The sequence below is a fragment of the Myotis nattereri genome (genome assembly GCF_964212035.1).
Source record: "Myotis nattereri genome assembly, chromosome: 15".
In the NCBI taxonomy this organism is placed as follows: domain Eukaryota; kingdom Metazoa; phylum Chordata; class Mammalia; order Chiroptera; family Vespertilionidae; genus Myotis; species Myotis nattereri.
The window spans coordinates 46,003,649-46,026,367 of record NC_138090.1 but is presented as its reverse complement, the minus strand read 5'-3'; the positions used below and the strand labels follow the sequence as shown (position 1 = coordinate 46,026,367).

General features: G+C 53.7%; 1 protein-coding gene across 1 annotated transcript; it reads left to right on the top strand.

Moving 5' to 3' along the window:
• Positions 1-4,965: 4,965 nt before the first annotated feature.
• On the top strand, positions 4,966-15,575 carry PPP1R13L (protein phosphatase 1 regulatory subunit 13 like). Its single transcript, XM_081107813.1, has 12 exons — positions 4,966-5,035; positions 5,135-5,277; positions 5,669-6,176; positions 6,262-6,360; positions 6,437-6,528; positions 6,817-7,294; positions 8,389-8,843; positions 11,799-11,930; positions 12,017-12,150; positions 12,251-12,417; positions 13,945-14,144; positions 14,912-15,575. The coding sequence occupies exons 1-12, from the start codon at positions 4,981-4,983 to the stop codon at positions 14,948-14,950; spliced, it is 2,502 nt and encodes an 833-aa protein (XP_080963939.1). The 5' UTR covers positions 4,966-4,980; the 3' UTR covers positions 14,951-15,575.
• Positions 15,576-22,719: the final 7,144 nt, after the last annotated feature.

Below are 22,719 nucleotides of genomic sequence, written 5' to 3'. Positions count from 1 at the left end.
TCGCCCGGGTCCCGCGGCTCTGGGGGAGCCGACGCCGCGTCCCTGGGAGGACTGGGAGGGGAACCGGACGCCGGGTCCCAGCGCGGGATTGGGGGTGCGCAGACGCAGGGTCCGTGGAAGGAGAGAACTTGGGTACTGGGTTTACTGGGCAGAAGGGAAGGGGGCCGGGATGCCTGAGTTCTTGGAATGGAGGACTCGGACGCCTTGGTTCCGGGGATACGTTGGAGCTGGGACTCCTGAGTCCCTTGAACTGGGGCTCCGGGAACCCTGAGTCCTTGAGTAGAACTGGGGGAAGCGGGTGCCTGAACCTGGGGCAGAAATGGGAGGCTCGGACGGCTGGGGCTGTGGAATGGGAGGCCGTCCTACCACTCTCGGTGCTGCCTTCTCCACCGAGCCTGTAGGTCTCCGAGAAGAATTAGGGTGGGGAGGGGGTAGTGGAGCCCGGGTTCCTGAAATGGAGCGAGACAAATACCCGGGGTCCCTCTGGAGGCTGTGTGGCGCTCCCCAAACTTCCCGGCTCTGGGGTGGGGGCTGGGGTGGGAGGGCTGGGGCAGCTCTCCAAACTCCCCGGTGCCGCTGCGCGATCCCCAACATGTCATTAACCGAGGCGTCAGACCTGCCTAACCAGAGAAGGGACCTCCGCCCAAGGGCGCCCCCTGGCGCGGGTGTGGTGCCTGCGATTGCCCCATGGAGGTGGGAAACTACCGGGGTTTGCAGAGGGCGGGCGTTCTAGGTAGAACCAGGGCCGAATTCCAGAAGATGGGGTTGGATTTGGGGAGGCTTGCAGAGCTGGGCACCACGCAGTCATTACACAGAGAGGATGGGGGTCAACCAAGCTCGGAGGTCAGAGTGGGAGGGGAAACCCAGATTTGGCATCTCCCCTCCCTCTGCAGCTCTCTGGGGTGCAGAATTCCATCCGCTCCCACTAGATTTTCTGACTAACCTTTCCCCTCCTAGTGCTACTGGCCCTGACCCTGAGGTGAGAAATGTCACCTCCACCCCCTCTGTCTGACCTGAAGTAGCGTGGGAGATAAGGGAGGGATCAAGGCTAATTCTGGAGGTGTGTGTCAGTCCTTGAAGCCGGGGAGGGCAGGGCCCCAACATCCCTCTGTCTCCCCCTTCTCTCCACCGGCAAGTGTCATGGGAAAGGATTAAACCAGGGGGTGGGGAGGCAAGGGGCTCTGATGGGAGAGGGAAGAACTAACTTCCTAATAGTTTGGGCTTGAAGGGCATTTGGTAACAGCCTGTGATGACATTAAAAATAATAACCGTGGCTGCCAAGAGAGCTCACAGCATGCCAGGCTCGGGGTTGGCAGGTAGACCAGACGCTGCCCATTGTCTCCGGCAACCGTTCAAAGGTGTCGCTTCCAATGAGGTTTGCTGACCCCACCCCAGGGAATGAATGACTTCTCCCTGCTCCAGTGGGGAGACCGGCTGGAGAGCAGGCACAGCCTACGCCCTGGGCTTCTGCCACGTTCTCTCTGGAACCTTCCAGGGCTCCTCGGGCCCCTGTGCTTCAATCATTGTGGATGATCCCTGGCCAGAACTCAGGAATGTACATGGAGAGGTCAGGGCTCAGGAAGTGAAGACTCCAGAGGTCCAAATGCGGGGCTTTTAGAATCTCAGAAAGAGTTGAAAGGGCTCTTTTCGGGGGAACATTACTTTGAGTATTGAGCCCTCACTCTGTGCCAGACCCTGTGATACCTTAACGATAAGCAAAGGAAGACCATAATTAAGAATCCTCTATGTGTGAACTTTATTTGGCGCCCTGCACTGTTCTAAACGCTGTTTTAAACACATAAATTCTGTCACTCAAACCTCACACCCTGTAATGTGAAGGTTTTAATCGCCCATTATACACACGAGAAAACTGAGACACAGAGAAGCTCAATAACTAGTCCAAGGTAGAGGCTAGAGAGGGGAAGGTCCTAGCCCATACCCCAGCTGTCCCCAGAGGACGGTACCCAGTCCCAGAGAGGGTGGGGCTTCTTCCAGCGTCAGTCTGTCCGCACAGAACTGTAGGATTACAACTTGGGTATTCCCAGGCCAGCCTAGCGCTCGGACACGGTTCCAACTGAGCATGATTCTTCTGGGCGACCCCACCCCCACCTCCTGCCCGGATTCTTAACCCAGGGAACCTGGTTGGAGCGCAGAGGAGGCCTGGGAAAGAGAGCTAGGGGTAGGGGGCAGGGGAGAAGCGGGAGCTTGGGTTGGAGAGTACCTGGGGGTGAAGGGCTAGGGCCTGGGAGTAGAGGCGCCGCCCTCACGCCCCGCCCGGCCCCGCTCCTCTGCCCGGGGAGGTTCTGCACCTGCCCAGACCCGCGCGCGGCGCATTCCGCGGGTCTGAGCTCAGGTGCTGTCCGCCTGCTGGGCTGGGGTCGGGCGTGACCCGGAGCGCCCCCTGGCGGCCCCGACGCTCCCTCCGCCCGCGCCAGCCCCGGGTCGGCCCCCCACGCCCAGCGTCGGCATTTCCTCTGGCGCAGAGGATGTCAGCGTGGGATCTGAGCGTCTTAGAAATTTGGAAATCATGAAATATCCCCAAAACAACCGCTCGCTGCCAAAATGCTGGCACAGGAGGCTGCATGGAATTGTTCAGGTTTTCTATTTTAACAGACACAGAGTGTTTCCTGTGTATCTAAGCGTCTAACAGACTGATTTTGACTCCTGTAGTCTCTACTGCCCGAGGCCCCAGTTCTCAGAGCCTTAATTCCTTTTGCGCCTTCTGGCCAGTTGGATCATCACCACTGTTGACGTTTCCATATCAATAATATGGAAAATAATATTTAAAACAAATACCCCTGCTGAGGCAGACTGCTGTTTCTCCTCATCTTCCAGATCAGGAAACCGAGGCCCTCTGGTCAGGGTGGGACAGTGGAGCCACCAGATTAGGACCCTGGAAGTCTGGCCCCTTCCTTGTGTTCTTACCCGCTGCACTAGAACATACAGTCACGTAGGCGTTTAGGCCCGTGGGGTCCTGGGATAGCCAAATTGGAGAATTCTAGAATGTTCCAAAGATAGCATCTTGGATTGAAACCTTTGGAACAATAGACGCTCAAGCTGCGGGTTTGGGGCCCTGTGGGACAATCTCAAGGTCCCTCCAGTTTCAGAATCTAAGCCTCTGAGAGACCAAGAGGCCCCTCAGCACAGCTGATTTACCTCCTCCCTTCATTATTGGGGAAACTGAGGCCCCAAGAGTGGAGGGGACTCGTTGCCCAAGGTTACAGACTCCCAACACACCCAGACGAGCCACCAACTCCAGCAGGTTCTGTCCTGAGGCTTGTCAGACGGAGGCCGGGCTAGCATGCCCCAGCCCGCCTGCTGCCCACGCTGAGCTAAGCTGTTGGTGAAGCCTGAGGAAGTGGCAGAGCCGGTGGGCGTGGCGGCTGCTGCGGGATGGAGATAGTGCTGGCCTGACCGGTTCCTGGTGGCCTGGCTCCCATCCACTGGGCTCATGACCACAGCAGCCCAGCCACCACCACCCCTCCCCCCCCCCCCCCCCCCCGCCACTTCCCTGGTCTTCCTGTTGACACTGGGTCCCTGTGAGCTAGGTCTCCTCTGGGTGGGGACTCTGAGGAGACGAAGCTCAGTGGTCCCTGCCCTCTGGGACCCAAAATAACGAGGTCGATCCAGGTGTGAAACCTAGTGCAGGGGGATCTTGAACAAATGTTGCTGAGCCCCTCTTTCTTGCCTGCTGTGCTGATTTGACCATCAAATGAGGTCTTGGGTGCAAAGCAGTTGGCGAAATTCTAGGAAGCAGCAGCTCATCAATAAACGATTGCTTCATTTGGTTATACCACGCAACTGGCACAAGTCCTGGCACACAGTGGGCAGCCCGATTACCATTATTGTTTGACTTTAAACTGAGAGAGAACGAGAGAAACACTGATTTGTTGTTCCACTTATTCATGCATTCACTGGTTGGTTCTTGGACGTGCCCTGACTGGGGAGCGAACCCTCAGCCTCGGCATATGGGGACGGTGCTCTCACCAACTGAGCTACCTGGTCGGGGCCAGCGTACCCCAAGGTTGAGGGTTTGCTCCCCAGACAGGGCACATACAAGAATCAACCAGTGGATGAGTAGAGCAACAAGTAGATGTTTCTCTCTCTCTCTCAAAATCAATACCTTAAAATTTTTAAAAATAGCCCTAGCTGGTTTGGCTCAGTGGATAGAGCATGGGACTGGGGACTGAAGGGTCCTGGGTTCAATTCTGGTCAAGGGCATATGCCTGGGTTGTGGGCTCGATCCCCAGTAGGGGGCGTGCAGGAGGCAGCCAATCAATGATTCTCTCTCATCATTGATGTCTCTCTCTCTCTCTCTCTCTCTCTCTCTCTCTCTCCCCCTCCCTCCCTCCCTCTCTGAAATCAATAAAAATATATTTTAAAAAAATTTTTAAAAATATACTCAGCATCTAGCATACTGTCTCCTGGTCCCTATTAGGCATTCAGTAATTAATAGTTATTCTTTTTGTTGTTGCTCTTTCTTACTATTATTATTAATGATTTTTAGAGAGAGAGAGAGATCAGTTTGTTGTTTCGCGCATTCAGCAGTTGACTCTCGTATGTGCCCTGACCAGGATGGAACTCACAACCTGGGCGTATCAGGACGATGCTCTAACGAACCTAGATACTCAGCCAGGGCTTGATAGCTGCTTTATTGCACCCTCTGTTCGCTATAATGCCTGGCACATAGTAGGTGATCGACGGATGAATTGTTGAAGGAATTATTCAGATCTTATTAGGGCTGAAATAGAGAGATGGACGAAGAGTCAGTCACATAAAGAGTTCATTGTCCTGCGCCTTCCAGGGGGTTTGGAAGGAGTTGGCATTTCCTAGCTGGGGAGTGGAGGGGGGGGGGGGGTATAGTGGAGGGACGATCCTCACGGCCCCAGCTTCCCTGCGGGGGGATGGGGAGGTCGGACGGGCGGTGTCTGAGAACCTCCCTGCTCCCCCCAACACAGGCGCCCCGCTCCGGCCGGCACCATGGACAGCGAGGCATTCCAGAGCTCGGGGGACCTTCTGGACCTGAACTTCCAGTGTGAGCTGGGGAAGGGGGCGGGTCCTGGGGGCGGAGCCGGGCCCACCCCCACCCCCCGCGAGGAGGTCCGGGTCCTCACCGCCACTCCCGCCCGCCCAGCCCTGGCCATGAAGCACATGGACCTGAAGCAGATGGAGCTGGACACGGCGGCGGCCAAGGTGGACGAACTGACCAAGCAGCTGGAGTCGCTGTGGTCAGACTCGCCGACGCCACCTGGCTCTCAGGCTGGAGCCCCCGCTAGGGTGAGCCGCTCGCCTGGTCCCCACCCTAGCCCCCCAGCCCCCCACCCCCCAAGCCAGCTTCCTTCCGCCGGGAGTGCAGGCAAGGCTGCTTGGTACGGGTGTGCGTGCGGGGTGTGGGCTCTTAAAGGGCACTTTAGAGGGGACCAGTGGGAGCGGACACCTCCCAGGACCCTCGGAAGGAAAGGGGCCTTTTTCTAAGCTCAAAAACGCTGTACGGACCAGCCTTAGCCCTGATTTCAAGCTCTCTTCCCACGCGCTCCCACTGGGCTGTGCCTGACTCTCCAGCCCCGGCCCAACCGCCTTGGGTTGATTTTCGATGCTCTCTTTTGACCTCCTCCCAGGCCTCTAGTAATGTCTCCTTTGACCCCTCGATGTCCCGGTCTCTCCCCAGCGGTCCCGGTACAGCTCCAGCCCGGTCCAAGAGCCCTTCGGCAGCCGCGGGTCCGCCCGGAAGGCGCCCGGCGACGGCGCAGACACCGCGTTTGGACGCTCGGAGAGCGCCCCGGCTCTGCTCCCCTACAGCTCGCTTTCCCCTAAGGGCCGGCCGTCGTCACCGCGCACCTCGATCTACCTGCAGCCGGACGCCTACAGCAGCCTGGACCGCGCGCCCTCGCCCAGGCCCCGTGCCTACGAGGGCGCTGGCGGCTCCCTGGGCCGTGCGCCTTCCCCGCGGCCCGGCTCGGGCCCGCTCCGCCAGCAGGGTACCCCGACGCCCTTCGACTTACTGGCCCGCGCCAGCTCCCCCCGCGGCAGCCCCCTGGCCGAGGGGCCCCAGGTGTTCTTCCCGGAGCGCGGGCCCTCGCCGCGCCCCTCCGCCGCCTACGACGCGCCAGCCGCCTTTGGTGTCCCCCTGCTGGGCGCGGGCAGCAGCGCCTTCGCCCCGCCTCTGCGTGCTCTAGGTGAACGGCCGGACCTGGAGGGTGGGCGGGGTGCGGGGCCTGGGACTGGTCTCCTCTCGCATCCTCATTCGCCGCCTCTCCCCAGACGACCTCATGCTGCGCCGGCGGCCTCCCAAAGCCTGGAACGAGTCGGACCTGGACGTGGCGTACGAGAAGAAGTCCTCACACGCAGTTAGCTACGAACGTCAGTGAGGGGAACCGGGGGAGGGAGGGGGCAGCGGAGAGGCGGCCCCCAGATCCTAATGACTCCCCCCTCGCAGGCCTGGACGCCTTCGGGAGGCCCTCCTCCCCGGGCCTGCAGCTGTTACCCTGGAGAGAGAGCAGCCTGGACGGGCTGGGGGCCACCGGCAAGGTGAGGGGCTGGAGCAGCTTGGGGAGGGGGCTGTCGGGCAAGGGCCGGGAGCGGGGCCAGGGCTAGTCTCCCCCTCCAGGCCGTGCCCCCATTTTCTGTGCCCTTCCCCCAAGTGCTTCCTTCTTTATCCTGGATTTCCAATCCCTCCCTGTCCACTTCCCCTCACTTTCTCTGGCTTCCCTCACCTCCTCTCCCTTCTCATCGTTTGCTGCCCCCTAGCCCTTTCCTTCCCTTATCTTCCTCCCGCCTGAGCCCCTCTCCCTTCCCTCCTCCCCCCTTTCTCCCCAGGACAACCTCACCAGCGCCACCTTGCCCCGCAATTACAAGGTCTCCCCTCTGGCCAATGACAGGCGTTCTGACGTGGGCAGCTACCGCCGATCGCTGGGCTCCCCGGGGCCATCGGGCACTTTGCCGCGAAGCTGGCAGCCTGTCAGCCGCATCCCCATGCCTCCTTCCAACCCCCAGCCTCGGGGCGCCCCCCGCCAACGCCCCATCCCCCTCAGCATGATCTTTAAGCTGCAGAACGCCTTCTGGGAGCACGGGGCCAGCAGAGCCATGTTCCCTGGCTCCCCCATCTTCTCCCGAGCTCCTCCGCCCAAGATGCCTCCCCAGCCCCAAGCACCTCCCCAGCCCCAGCTACCGCCCCAGCCCCAACCACAGTCCCAGGTGCCCCCACAGCCCCAGTCACAACCACCATCCCAGCCTCAGCTCCAGCTTCAACCCCCTGCCCCAGTGCCCCAGTTCCCCCAACAGACTTGGAGTGAAGGTAAGTCAGCAATGGGGATTCCAGAGGGCTTGGTGAAGGGAGGTCCAATGGCTGGGGACCCGACCAGCAGAGGGAGCCATCGCTGCCCAACACCTGTTTTCAGAGCCTGTCCCTGCAGAGCAAGGCCAGATAAGCGTGGGGAAGGGGGGAGGGGGAGTTGTAGGGACAGACGCAGGGTGGTTAAGCAGGGACTCTGGAGTCAGACAGCCTGTCTCCATGCTGAGTGACATGGGAAAGTCACTTCACCTCTCTGAACCTCAATTTCCTGGACTGTAAAAGGTGATGATAGAACCTATCTTATATAAAGTCCTTAAACTAGGGCCTGATGTGTAGTAATCTTATAGCTATCATATTCGTTATAATAATTATTACTGTTTTCTGGTCTGAGACCAGTGCAGGGCCTGGAGTTGAATAGATTGGGTCTGAGCCTCTCTCCGCCATGGATGCTGTGAGGCGCAGGATAAATCAGTTAACCTACCTGAGCTTCTAATTTCTTAGCTGTGAAGGGGGATTAATAATATCTGTTGCACAAGTTCTGTTGGGAATTCAGTGTATAATAATAATGTGTATAAAGTGATCATTATTGTTTCTACCTGCTTTTAAAGCTCTGATGGAGGGGAATGAGGCAGTCAGAAGAGACCAGCAAGGCCAGGATTCTAGTCCCAGCAGGAGTTTTCTCCTGAAATGCTAGATAGGAGAAGAAATACTTAGATGCTTAGAACTTCACGTCTATCGTGATGGTAGGAGTACAGAGTCAGAACTGAGGTCGCAACCCAATTTTTTGTCACTGGGCAACTGATTTGCTGTCTCTGAGACTGAGTTTCCCTTCTGTGATAAGGAGGTGATAGACATGTCTACCTCACAGGATGGTGAGGTGAGAGTTCAGCAAACAGGCATGTACAGCACCAGCTACATGCTAAGTGCTTGATAAAGGGGAAATGGCATCACAGCCCAGGGAACAGGTAGCCCAGAGATCAAGGAACTGCCCTGAGGCCACACAGCAAATCAGGTGCTGCCTGCAGGCTTTGGAGGTTGTGGGAGGGAGTCTTGGGGGCCTCCCGAGAACCCCTCTGATTTGCCTCCGTTCCTTCTAGGCGCCCCCAAAGCCCCTGCTGAGCTGGAGCCTGAACCAGAGCTGGAGGGGCTGCTGGCACCAGTGCTGGAGGCTGGCGACACAGATGAAGGCACTGTCACTCGGCCCCTCAGCCCCACGCGGCTGCAGCCAGCGCTGCCACCCGAGGCACAGTCGGTGCCCGAGCTGGAGGAGGTGGCACGGGTGCTGGCGGAGATTCCTCGTCCCCTCAAACGAAGGGGTTCCATGGAACAGAGCCCTGCCGTAGCCCTGCCCCCCACCCATAAGAAGCAGTACCAGCAAATCATCAGCCGCCTCTTCCATCGTCATGGTGGGCCCGGGGCGCCTGAGCCCGATTTGTCCTCCATCTCTGAGGGACCTGAGGCCAGGGCAGGACCCCCTGCTCCTGCCCCACCAGCTCCCATACCACCCCCGGCCCCGCCCCAGAGCAGCCCACCAGAGCAGCTGCAGAGCATGGTGAGTAACACAGGAGGAAAGTGAGGTATATTAGCACCTGCGAGGTGCCCCTTCCCGCTTAGAACAAAACTTGGGAATTGGGCTCATCACGTCTGCTGCGTCCCATTGGCTAGGAACCCAGCTACAAGGGAGGCTGGGAAATGTAGTTTTTAATCTAGTGTGCCCATGTTCAAAAGAAAGGAAAACACATGGAGCAACAACCAAATGTCCTGGCCACCCAGACTCCCTGTTCCTCTCCAATACACCCCGCCCACCCCAGGGCATCCTTCCAGGAATCCTGGAGTTTTGTTTGTGGTGGGTTTTTTTAAATTGATTTTAGAGAGAAACATTGATTTGTTGTTCCACCTATTTATGCATTCCTTGGTTGATTCCTTTTTTTTTAATTTTTTTATTTATTTTTTATTATTATTTTTTTAAAATATATTTTATTGATTTTTTACAGAGAGGAAGGGAGAGAGATAGAGTTAGAAACATCGATGAGAGAGAAACATCAATCAGCCGCCTCCTGCACATCCCCTACTGGGGATGTGTCCACAACCCAGGCACATGCCCTTGACCGGAATCGAACCTGGGACCTTTCAGTCCGCAGGCCGACGCTCTATCCACTGAGCCAAACCAGTTCCGGCAATTCCTTTTTTTTTTTTAAAGAAGCCTGTCAAGTTTGTTTGTTTGTTTATTATTGTTAAGATATTTTTATTGATTTCAGAGAGGAAGGGAAAGGGAGGGAGAAATAGAAACATCAATGATGAGAGAGAATCATTGATTGGCTGCTTCCTGCATGCCCCCCACTGGGGATTGAGCCCACAACCCAGGCATATGCCCTTGACAGAAATTGAACCAGGGACCCTTCAGTCCGCAGGGCGGCGCTCTACCCACTGAGCCAAACCAACTAGGGCCCTTGGTTGATTCTTTAAAAATAAATAAATAAATAAATATATATATATATATATATATATATATATATATATATATATATATAATTGACTTCAGAGAGGAAGGGAGAGGGAGAGAGAGATAGAAACATTAATGATGAGAGAGAATCATTGATTGGCTGCTTCCTGCACGCCCCCTACTGGGGATCGAGCCCACAACCCAGGCATGTGACCTTGACTGAAATCAAACCCGGGACCTTCCACAGGCTGATGCTGTATCCACTGAGCCAAACCAGCTAGGGCCTTGGTTGATTCTGATATGTTCCCTGACCATCGATTGAACCTGAAACCATGGCATATCAGGATGGCACTCTACTTGGACAGGCCTAGGAATTGTGGAATCTTCTAACCTGGAAATGACCGTGTCTTGGCAGACAGAGGTTTTATTCTGGGACTTGAAAAGCCTGCCTGAAGCAAGGCACTTTATTACACAGGCTCTGTGTCTGCCTTCTCTCCTCTTATACCTCAACAAGCCCATGGCCCAGCCAGCCCTGACTCAAAATGACTTCTTAGTTCAAGCCCATGGAGTCCTCTTAACTCTACTGGGAGCTTCTTCCATTCAGATTTCCAAGAGCAAGTCTCTGGTTTCTGAGGCTGTGGCTGTTGTGGTTAAGTGTCAAATACCAGCTCCACAGCACTAACCCGTTGTGCAGCTTTAGGCAAGACACTTAGCCTCTCTGGGCTTCAGTCTTCTCTTCTGTAAAATGGGGATGAGAATAATCGTAGGGTTGCTATGAGGATAAAATATATTAACATATTGCTTAGAATAGTGCCTGGCACTTGCCTGTTAACTGCTATTACTGCTATTATTTGGCCAGGGGATGGCCTCCTGCTGATCTTGTCTAGTCTTTGCATCTTGGCTGGGATTGGGGGGTGTGGTCACGTAAAACAGTCCTGATCGCTCAGTGTGGGGAGATGGAGGGGAACAATTCCCCAAGAAGTGGGGGCACCTTAAAATGCCTTCTCCCAGGCCCTCCTGAGTGTGGAGCCAAGAACTGTTGAGGCTTAGGATCTTGACATCATGAATGTAAGATGGCCCAGTTGCCTCATTGTAGAATCACAAAATCCTGGCCACAGAGAAACTTGAAGACTCACAGAATTCAATAATTCAATCCTGGAATCACAGTCACAATTCCAGACTCTTAGAGCATTAAAGGTTTGAAGAATGGGATTTCAGAATTAAAAAGTAACACAGATCCTGTTCATTACTGATTTTTATCCCTTTTTATTAAATGTATTGGGGTGACACAGGTTAACAAAATTATACAGGTTTCAGGTGCATAGTTGCTGATTCTTTTTTTTTTTTTAATTGATTTTAGAGGGAGAAAGGGAGGGAGGAAAAAAGAGAGAGAGAGAAAAAACATTAACGTGAGAGAGAAACATTGGTAGGTTGCCTCCCTTAAGTGCCCCCCGTGGGGGATCAAACCCACAACCTGGATACGTGCCCTGACCAGGAATCAAACCTGAGGTGTATTGGATGGCTGCTCCAACCAACTGAGCCGCGTGGGCCAGGGCTAATTTCTGATTCTTAAAAGTGCCTAAACCTGAAAATTAAAAGACTTGTCATTTGAATCATAAAGTCACAGATTAGTGCACTAATATGTTGCTATACAGATTTATATTTTAAATGAATATCTCCACTAGAAAGGAATAGCCAAACACCACTGAAACTTAAGGAAATAGATAAGACTAAAGAGGCCAAAATCCGTGTCAGGCCCGCGTGGCTCAGTAGTTGAGCATCAACTGATGAACCAGGAGGTCACGGGTGGATTCTGGTCAGGGCACATGCCTAGGTTTCTGGCTCGATCCTCAATGAGGGGCGTGCAGGCGGCAGCTGATGGATGATTCTCATCATGGATGTTTCTATCTCTCTCCCTCTCCCTTCCTCTCTGAAATCAATAAAAATATGTTTTTTAAAAAAGAGGCCCAAGTCACAGCACACGGAGAGAACCCTGGCTTAGGTTTTGAGCATTTCCTTCCCAATCTTTGGAAGTCACTAAATCCCCCCCGCCCTGTCGCCCAGGAGATGCGCTCGGTGCTGCGGAAGGCGGGCTCTCCGCGCAAGGCCCGGCGCGCGCGTCTCAACCCGCTGGTGCTGCTGCTGGACGCGGCGCTGACCGGGGAGCTGGACGTGGTGCAGCAGGCGGTGAAGGAGGTGAGCGGGGCGGGCCGCGGGGCGGGCGGGGCGCGGCGCGAACGCGGGAGGGCGCGCACTGAGCCCCGGGTCTCCCGGCCGCCCAGATGAACGACCCGAGTCAGCCCAACGAGGAGGGCATCACCGCCCTGCACAACGCCATCTGCGGCGCCAACTACCCCATCGTGGACTTCCTCATTGCGGCCGGCGCCAACGTCAACTCCCCCGACAGCCACGGCTGGTGAGCCCGGGCCCGCGCGGGGCGGGGGAGGGGGGGACGGCGGCGGACCGGGCCCCCGCGGGCGGCTGCTCACGCCTCTCCCGCCCGCCTCCACGCCTAGGACGCCGCTGCACTGCGCGGCCTCGTGCAACGACACGGCCATCTGCACGGCGCTGGTGCAGCACGGCGCGGCCATCTTCGCCACCACGCTCAGCGACGGCGCGACCGCCATCGAGAAGTGCGACCCCTACCGGGAGGGTTACGGCGACTGCGCCACGTACCTGGCAGGTGCGAGGCGGGGCCGGGCCTGCGGGGCGGGCTGATGGGCGGGGCCGCCTCTGGGGCGGGGGAGGGGGAGGGGGAGGGGGCGGGGAGGGGAGGCCGCAGATGCCGCTCACACTGGAAAGAGGGAGGACTTGGGGTCTGTTCCAACCACGTAGCTCAGGTAGCTTAAGAGGATGGACGCCCCCCCCCACCCGCAGGTGCAAACGGGGTGGGAGAGCAGAGGGTGCTACCTTGGAGGGAGAGGGGTACCATGGGGGCTGTGCCTTGCAAGTTGGACTCCAATGGGGAGAAAAGTGGTCGTAGAAATTGGGCAGTTCATTTGCTTTCTCACCTCGGGGGTGGGGTGGGGGGTGGGAGCTGGACTTTCCCACTCTACCACCGGCCTGGCATAGCTGGGGCTGGGCAGGTGGACTGTGCTCCCTGCGGGAGATACAGCACACGCAGCTGGCAGGTGAGCGGGCCGTGGCTTCTGCAGAGGGGCTCGGGGACTCTTCCACGCACTGGTTCTCAACCGTCCTAATGCCGCGACCCTTTAATACAGTTCCTCATGTTGTGGTGGCCCCCAATTTCATGGTTACAAATTGAACATAATGAACGCATAGTGATGAATCACAAAACAATATGTAATTATATCTGTGTTTTCCGATGGTCTTAGGCGACCCCTGTGAAAGGGTCGTTCGATCCCCAAAGGGGTCGCGACCCACAGGTTGAGAACCGCTGACTTAGGGCCATATGAGGCTGTACCCTATACCTCCAGGAGGGGGCCACATCACCTAACCAGGCTGTACCTCGGGGTGTGCATCAGCTCTGCACGGCGCCCCTGGAGGGCACAGGGCAGGGTGAGGAACTGCACAGATGAGGCAAGGCAGGCTGCGGACCAGGGCTGACACTGGCCCCGGGCTGAGACGGGGGGTTTAGGAGAGGAGCCTGAGGGGCGAGGCAAGCCTGCTGTGCCTGCTGTGGCAGAAAGTGGGTGAGAGCCGTGGGCTGTGACAGCGGCCTTACAGGTGGCCAGGGGCAGACTGGCATTTGGCCACTTGTGGGGAAGTAGACTGTTCACCAGAGAGAGGAAGGGCTGTGGCCCCTGGGGAGGGGGGTGGGCTGTGCCATCCAGGGAAGTTATTACAACCTTTTTGGAAACTTCATCACTTAGGGAGCCGGGGCAGAGTGGGCTGCACCCTCTGGAGAGGGGAGATGGGGCCACCCAGAGGAAGGCCGAGTAGGGCTGAACCGCTTAAGTGGGGGGTGCAGCGAAGGTACAAGAGGGCATGTAACAGAGGGAACGGGGACTCAATGTGCAAGAGGGCATGGAGACCTCTGGCCCTGTCTTGGGGGTTGGCCCAGCTTGATGCACCCCAACGTTCTCCAGCTTTCGAGACCGCCAGTCCTGGCAGCTGACTCAGCTCAGGTGGCTCACCCCCAGCCGGGGCAGCACCGAACCCCAGGCCTGGCTGGCCCTGTCCCCAGCCAGCCTGTGCCTCGCGTCCCTGAGTGTCCCGGCCCTCACAAGCCCCGCCCTTTCGCCTTCAGACGTGGAGCAGAGCATGGGGCTGATGCACAACGGGATGGTGTACGCGCTCTGGGACTACAGCGCCGAGTTCGGGGACGAGCTGTCATTCCGCGAGGGCGAGTCGGTCACCGTGCTGCGCAGGGACGGGCCGGAGGAGACGGACTGGTGGTGGGCCACGCTGCACGGCCAGGAGGGCTACGTGCCCCGTAACTACTTCGGGGTGAGCCCCGAGGAGACATGTGGGGCCTACAGATGGCTGTTGGGGGAAAGGGGAGAACCCCCAGAAAAACGAAGGGCGAGAGGGTTAGTCCATTATATGGGAGGGGCGGGTGCAGAAAAGTCCGCCTGGGCCTGGGAAGGTGAGGAAAGTCCATTATCGTAACGGGAGGTAAGGAGCGGCCTCCCACGGGCGGTACTGCGTGGGGTGTGCACCAAAACTGCCTCATGGTTATCTGATTGGTTCGAGCTCTGATAGTTTTATTATCATCCCTTATTATACTAATGGGAGGTAAAGAGTGTATTTTAGCCAAGGGAAGAGATGAACGATTACATTGTGATGCTGAATTGGGCAGGATGAGAAAGAATCCATTAATAAAATGATGGTAGAATTGAGGGAGGGATTCTACAAGGTTCGTGAAGGAGAGCAGGGAGATCCCATTATGTCTAGGAGAGGAGAGTCTTTTGCTTTGGGGATGGGTGGAAGTGGGTCCCAGCCAGACCGCCTCGGGGTGGGGAGAGGCGGGGTGGGGGCTCAGAACCTCCCAGCTCATCCAGCAGGCTGCCCGCCACCGGAAGGCTCCGTGTGGTGCCTGAGGGTGACAGGGACTCGGGATTCCAGAGCGGGCTGGGAGGTGCTGAGCTAGTCCTCAGGCAGAAATGGGAAGAGGGAGACCGTCTGGTGTTTGGGGTGGGTAGGAGACCCCAGTCAGTTTGGGGGAGGGAAGCGGGGTGGGAGCCCTGGGGTCTGAAACTCTTGTCCTCGCCCAGCTCTTCCCCAGGGTGAAGGCTCAGAGGAGTAAGGTCTAGCAGAGAGGACATCTTCAGGGGAGACAGGAGGAAGCAGCTTTGCCGTGGCCCCAGACCTCCCGACCCATGACCGCTGCCCCTCCCTGCACCCAAGCCCGGCAGGGGCGGGATCCTCGCCACCGTCTCTCTGCTTTCCCGGAAGCCCGCCCAGGGGAGAAGGAGAAGCTCAGCCTCCGTTTAGAAACCTGCCTTAACTGTGGGAGGTCATGTGGGGCAAGAGAGACCTCCCCCCGCCCCGCCCCCCGCCATTTGCCAAATCAGATTCTGTCCAAAGTGCCCTCCACCCCTGTCAGCCCCTCCCCGAGCCCCTCAAAGCAAGCCCGCCCATCATCCCAGTGGGATGGGCCACCTCCAGTGGCTTTGCCTGGGAGTCACCTCTGCCCCCATTTCTCCCAGCCGCCCTGGGGGGGACCAGGTGAGGCACGCTGGTCTCTCTACCGGGATCTCTGCACACACTCCCCCCCCATCCCCGCCCCACACTCTCCAACCGACCAAGTGCCTTCACACAGTGCTGGTTTTGTAACAAAATGGGACGTTCTTCTTTATAAATAAAGGTAGTTTGCACAGAAGTTGGCTTCCTTCTCTTTGGCTCCCATTCCGACTTAATAAATGATTGTCACTGTTCCTATTTTGGGCAAAGCAGTCTTAAACTCACCTCCTTCGAAGGGATGTCCCTCACGTAGATCCGATTCTCCCTCTGTCCAATTCCTCTGCTTTTTATTTTTGGTAGTGCCTTGATCTTTTTTCATGTTTTAGATTCTTCTTGGACATCCTGAAGCATGTTACATGTAGTATAGTAGTACGTCTGGTAATTCAGTCATCTGGTGTTTGGGGCCATCACTTCTGTCACTTGCTGTGTCTGCTGGTTCTACCTCCTGCTGGGCTGTTTTCTGCCTGTGTGTTGACATGAATTGTGAGATTCTTTCCAACAAACAAGGCTTCATCTACCAATAAGTCCATGTGGCCTTGTTGAGAGTACGACCTTGAAGAGTGATTTTTCCTTTGCTTCTGCCTCACTTTTTAAATTTGTTATTGATTTTAGAGAAAGAGGAAGGGGGGGCGGCATTGGTTTCACTTACTTACGTATTCATTGGTTGATTCTTGTATGTGCCCTGACCAGGGATCGAACCTGAAACCTTCGCATTTCAGATGACATTCTAACTAAGTTATCAGGCCAGGACCTGTCCTACTTCTTTATTTCATAAAGTGCTCCTTAAAGATTTTTTTTTTTTCCTTAAAGATTTTTTGGCCCAACTGGCGTGGCTCAGTGGTTGAGCATTTTGACCTATGAACCAGGAGGTTACGGTTGGATTTCCAGTCAGGGCACATGCCCAGGTTGTAGGCTCCATCCCCATCGGGAGGCGTGCAGAAGGCAGCCAGTCAATGATTCTCACCATTGATCTTTCTCTCTCTCTCCCTCTTTCTTCCTCCGTCTGAAATCAATAAAAATTAAAAATTGTTTTTTTGACAAAGCATGAGCTTCAGTCTCTTCTGAATAGTTTTTGACAAATCATAAAGCTACATCATTGTCATTGTATTTGCTGTGCAATATAATCACCACCAACCTCTTCTCCCTCTCCCTTCTCTCTGTCTTCAATAAAAACATTTAAAAATAATAATAATTGACTGGTGGTGTAACAGTGGGGACTGTAACCCACACCGCCATTCTTTTGACGTTGTTTCTGGAAATGATGACTCTAATATGTAGCTTGTAGAAAAACATGTTTGTATAAGAATCTCAGGAATTAATTTCAGAAGATACCGACTCTGACCTTTAGTCATCCCAGTTCTGGGAAATTTGCTGACCTTCAACCATAGGACAAGGATGACATAAAACCAGGATGACACATACCAGACCATCACTTGACTGGTTTTGAGATTCCTTACAGGAATAGATGGTGCTGGCATGTACGTAGGGACTTTTCAATGGCCTCTCCTTGGCTTCTTTGTTCTTCTTTGCCGCCCCCTCCTTATAAAAACCTCTGACTGCACTGAGATGGGGAGATGGGCTTTATGATAAGAGTCCTCCATCCCCTCAGGTAATCAGCACTTGAATAAACCTCTTTCCTTTTTCACCAGCATTTGCCTCACGAGTCTGGTTTTTGTGGCAGTAGGCAGCCAAACTTGGGTGCTGGTTACAGTGGGAGGGGAAGTCGCTGGGATGTAGACAAATGAGATTGGCCCTGTGTTAAAAACTGATGAAGCTTAGTGTATGTGGAGCATTCTTATATCATTCTCTCAACTTTCGTGTCTGCTTGAAATTGTCCTTAATAAACAGAAATGAGTACATTGGTTTTATTTTAGTTAAAATTAATTGAATTTTTTTTTTTAAATATATTTTATTGATTTTTTACAGAGAGGAAGGGAGAGAGATAGAGAGTTAGAAACATCGATGAGAGAGAAACATCGATCAGCTGCCTCCTGCACATCTCCTACTGGGGATATGCCCGCAACCCAGGTACATGCCCTTGACCGGAATCGAACCTGGGACCTTTCAGTCTGCAGTCCGACGCTCTATCCACTGAGCCAAACCGGTTTCGGCAAAATTAATTGAATTTTTAAAAATCACAAAGAATGTGGAATGAGGTGATTATTTTAATAGTAGAAACCAGCTTAAAGAAGAGAATAAAAATTGCTAAAATTCTGGCCCTGGCCATTTTGGCTCACTGGATAGCATGTTGGCCTGGGGACTGAAGAGTCCCAGGTTCGATTCCAGTCAAGGGCATGTACTTTGGTTCCAGGCACATCCCTTGTAGGGGGGGTGCAGGAGGCAGCTGATCGATGTTTCTCTCTCATCGATGTTTCTAACTCTCTATCCCTCTCCCTTCCTCTCTGTAAAAAATCAATAAAATATTTTTAAAAACAATTGCTAAAGTCTGGATAGTGGTTCTCTCTACATGCATTGAGAGTGAAAGAGATCAGAAAGACTTGCTCAGAGGGAGTTATTTGTATTTGTGATGTTTAATTTTTTAAGCACTGAGATGTGAAGTGAACTAGTGTACTGTTTATATTAAAAATTTCTGGAATTTTTCAAAATTCTACAAAAGCAGAGACTAATGAAAAAACATCTCCCATGTATCCATCATCTTACATTAAAAAAATTATCAAGCTAGCCCTGGCCGGTTTGGCTCAGTGAATAGAGCGTCAGCCTGTGGACTGAAGGGTCCTGGGTTCAATTTTGATCAAGGGCATATGCCCGGGTTGCAGGCTCGATCCCCAGTAGGGGGCGTGCAGGAGGCAGCCAATCAATGATTCTCTCTCATCATTGATGTTTCTATCTCTCTCTCCCTCTCCCTTCCTCTCTGAAATTAATAAAAATATATTTTTTAAATTATCAACCTATAAATGATTTGGTTTCTATTCCAATTGAATGGACTTGCGGTGGATTCCTGAGAGCTCATCGTTTTCTCTGTACCAGTTAATGACTGGGATACCTTCTGAGAAAGGCAACGTTGGGCAATTTCATTGTGCAAACATCACAACCCAAACCTAGATGGTCTTAGTCTACTGCATGCCTAGGCTATTGGATCTAGCCTGCTGCAGCGAGGCTGCAAGCCTCTGCAGCTTGTTACCGTACAAAACATGAGATTAAATCAAGCACAAAAGAAAATGATGCTATCAAGAGACACGGTAGCCCAGCCGGTGTGGCTCAATGGTTGAATGTTGACCCATGAATCAAGAGGTCACTGGTTCAACTCCCGGTCAGGGCACGTGCCCAGGTTGCAGACCTGATTGATTAATTGATTAATAATGTTTCTCATCAATGTTTCTATCTATCCCTCTCCCTCTCTCTCTCAAAATCAATAAAAAACATATTTTTAAAGAAGAGAGACAAGGTGCCCTAACCGGTTTGGCTCAATGGATAGAGCGTCGGCCTGCAGATTCAAGGGTCCCAGGTTCGATTCCGGTCAAGGGCATGTACCTTGATTGCGGGCACATCCCCAGTGGGGAGTGTGCAGGAGGCAGCTGGTCGATGTTTCTCTCTCATCGATGTTTCTAACTCTCTCCCTTCCTCTCTCCCTTCCTCTCTGTAAAAAATCAATAAAATATATTTAAAAAAATAAAATAAAGAGAGACAAGATAAAGGAGATGTATGAGGCTGCTGTTGGTGTAACACGGCATACTGTATTACAGCAAACCTTTTTTTATAAGTAGAAAGAGTACACTCTAAAATTAAAAAATATATATGGCATAATAAATACACAAACCAGTACCCGAGTCATTTACAGTCATTATCAATGTACTGTGCTATACTTTTATATGACTGGCAGCACAGTGGGTGTGTTTACACCAGCATCACCACAAACACGTGAGTAATGCATGGGCTACAACGTTAAGGTGGCTGTGATGTCACCAGGCCATAGAAATTTTTCAGCTTTGCAGTGAGAGGTAACCGGTTGGATTCCCGGTCAGGGCACATACCCAAGTTGCCAGCCTCGATCCCCAGTAGGGGGCGTGCAGGAGGTGGCCGATCTTTGGCCCTCAGTCCCTCGCTCTCCCTCTCCCTTCCTGTCTAAAAATCAACAATAATAAAAAAGCACTCATTTTTATTTTCCCTTCTGAAGGTCAGGAATCTAAACTCAGTCTCACTGGGCTGACATCAAGGTGTTGGCAGGCCTGCGCGCCCTCTGGCTCTCTGGGAAGAATCGGTCAGTTCCCTGGCCTTTTCCAGCTTCTAGAGCTACATTCCTTGCATTCCTTGCCTCTGATCCCCTCCTCCATCTTCAAAGCTGCAGTGTAGCCCCTTGCTTCAGGGTCACACTGTACAGTTAGGGAGCACCTGGATATCTCACGATCCTTAGCTTCATCACACCTGCAAAGTCCCTTTTGCCAGGTAAGGAGACATTCACGGGGTCCAGGGGGTCCAGGGATCTCTGGGGACCATTTTTCAGCCTGCCCAGAGAATATTACCATTCAAATAAGGTGGTCGGGAAAGGCCTCAGAGAGGAAAGGACTTTCGAGGGAGGAAGCCACGCAGAGATCTGGGAAAGAAGCTTCCAGACAGACGGAGGAGCAACTACAAAGGCCAGGAGGAGGCAGGAGGCAGCCATTCTAAGATGGCTCCCAACCCTCCGGCCTCCTGGTGTTCACGCCCTGAAGTAACCCCGCCCTGAGCATGGGCCGGATGTAGTGACGTATCCAAAGGAATGGAATACAGCAAAAGTGATGGACTGTCCCTTCTGACATTAGGTTATGAAAGACAGTGACTTCCCTCTGTGCCCCTCTCTCTGGCTCTGCTTGCTTTCTTGCTTTGATAAAGCCAGCTGGCCTCAGAGATGCCCTCGTGCCAGGGACCTCAGGGAGTTCCCTGCTGACATCCAGCAAGGAAATGAATCCTGCCAGCAGCCACCTCCTGAGCTTAGTGGTAGATTATTTCCAAGTTGAGCTGAAGGCCTGCAGCTGTGTTCAATTCCTGACCTACAGAAACCATCCCATATAATAAAAGCCTAATATGCAAATAGACCAAACAGTGGAACGACCAGTCGCTATGATGTGCACTGACCACCAGGGGAGATGCTCAATGCAGGAGCTGCCCCCAGCCCGCAAGCCCCAGGCCAGCCAAGGCAGGTACCAGCGGCCCCCCCGCCCCCAATCACCCCACCAGTCACCCCACAGAGGGAGGCAACTGGTGGCGGTGGCAGGGGGCAGGGCCGGTGAGTGGGAGGTGCCAGGCTAGCCAAAGTGGGTGCCAGTGGGGCCCCCCCAATCACCCCACCGGTCGCCGCACAGATCTGCCCTGATCACCGGCCAGGCTTAGGGCCCTACCCATGCATGATTTTCGTGCACTGGGCCTCTAGTGAGATAATAAATGCTATTGTTCTTCCACCATTACATTTGGGGGTAAGTTGTTTTGCAGATTAGCTGACGAATGCAGGCTGGTGCTGGGTGGAAGAGCCAGGGAGCTGAGTGTGTCTGGGAGGAGTGTGTAAGAAAGAGAACAGTGGGAAATGATGTCAGGCAGGTGACAGGGTGCTTAGCACAATGCCTGGCACATATAAATCCAATGCTCAGTTTCATTTTATTATATTCTTGGTTTGAAGATGTGCTCCCTCTGTTCCCCCTCCCCCATTTTATTTTATTTTTAATACTAGAGGTATGGTGCACAAAATTTGTGCATGGGTAGGGACCCTAGGCCTGGCCAGTGATCAGGGCCAATCTGTGGGGCAACCAGCAGGGCGACTGGGGGCCCCCGCTGGAATCCACCTTGGCTGGCCTGGGGCCTGCAGGTTGGGGGCAGCTCCTGCATTGAGCATCTGCCCCCTGGTGGTCAGTGGACATCATTCCAGTTGGTGGACCAGTTGTTCTACCATTTGGTCAATTTGCATATTAGGCTTTTATTATATAGGATATTTTTATTGATTTCCGAGAAGAAGGGAGAGGGAGAGAGATAGAAACATCAATGATGAGAGAGAATCATTGATCAGCTGCCTCCTACACACCCCCTACTGGGGATCAAGCCTGCAATCCCAGCATGTGCCCTGACCAGGAATCGAACCATGATCTCCTCCTGGTTCATAGGTTGACACTCCTTTGCTGAGCCATGCCGGCCAGGCTGTTTTTTTTGTCTTGTTTTTTATTAATCCTCATCCAAGGATATTTTTCCATTGATTTTTAGAGTGGAAGGGAGAGGGAGAGACAGAGAGAAACATCGATGTGAGAAAGACATATCAATTGGTTGCCTCCAGCACACACCCTGACCAGGGCCGGAGAACGTGGCCTTGACTGGAATCAGTCCACAGGCTCATGCTCTATCCAATGAGCCAAACCGGCTAGGGCGCCCCACAGCTATTTCTGAAGCAAACACATAAAAGCGAGCACTTATTGAAAGCTTAATACGTGCTAAACCCAGTTATAACAGCTTTATGTGGGTTAGTTTAAGTGTCACCTACACTGTAGATAACCTAATTTTACATGCTTCGAATATAAGAAAATGCAACACCAGAGACGTTAAGTAATTACATCAGGGTCACACAGGTAGTGGAGTGGAGTCAGGATTTAGACCCAAGCATTCTGGTCCCAAAGTCCACAACTTAACCACCAAACCACGGTGCCTGTGCATTACTGCCTGATTTAGACAGTATGTGGCAAATAGTAGGAGCTCAGTAAATAAGGGGCGTTATTTTTTAAAAATATATATATTTATTGATTTCAGAGAGGAAGGGAGAGGGAGAGATAGAAACATCAATGATGAGAGAGAATCAGTGATCGGCTGCCTCCTGCACGCCCCCTACCGGGGACCGAGCGCGAAGCCCCGGCATGTGCCCTTGACCTGAATCGAAACCAGGACCCTTCAGTCCGCAGGCCGACGCTCTATCCGCTGAGCCAAACCGGCCAGGCGAGGGGCGTTATTTATCCCAGAGGAGTTTAGGGCACAGCAGGTATTATAAATGCATGTTTGTCTGGTATGGCGAAGCCATTCCTAACTCGTGGGCCCTGAAGGCGTTCCCCATTTCCCTGTCATTTCCCCTAGAGTGGTTCTCAACCTTCTGGCCCTTTAAATACAGTTCCTCATGTTGTGACCCAACCATAACTGTAATGTTGCTACTGTTATGAATCATAATGTAAATATCTGATATGCAGGACGGTCTTAGGCGACCCTTTTGAGAGGGTCGTTGGACCACCAGAGGGGTCGCGACCCACAGGTTGAGAACCGCTGCGCACTCTCTTCGCTCAGATAATCCGGGCAGATGCGGGAAGACCAAATCCTAATGAATGGGATCGATTCTCTCGGTTCTCTTCCTTGCCTGTTTCGTTCTTGGTCCTCGGCG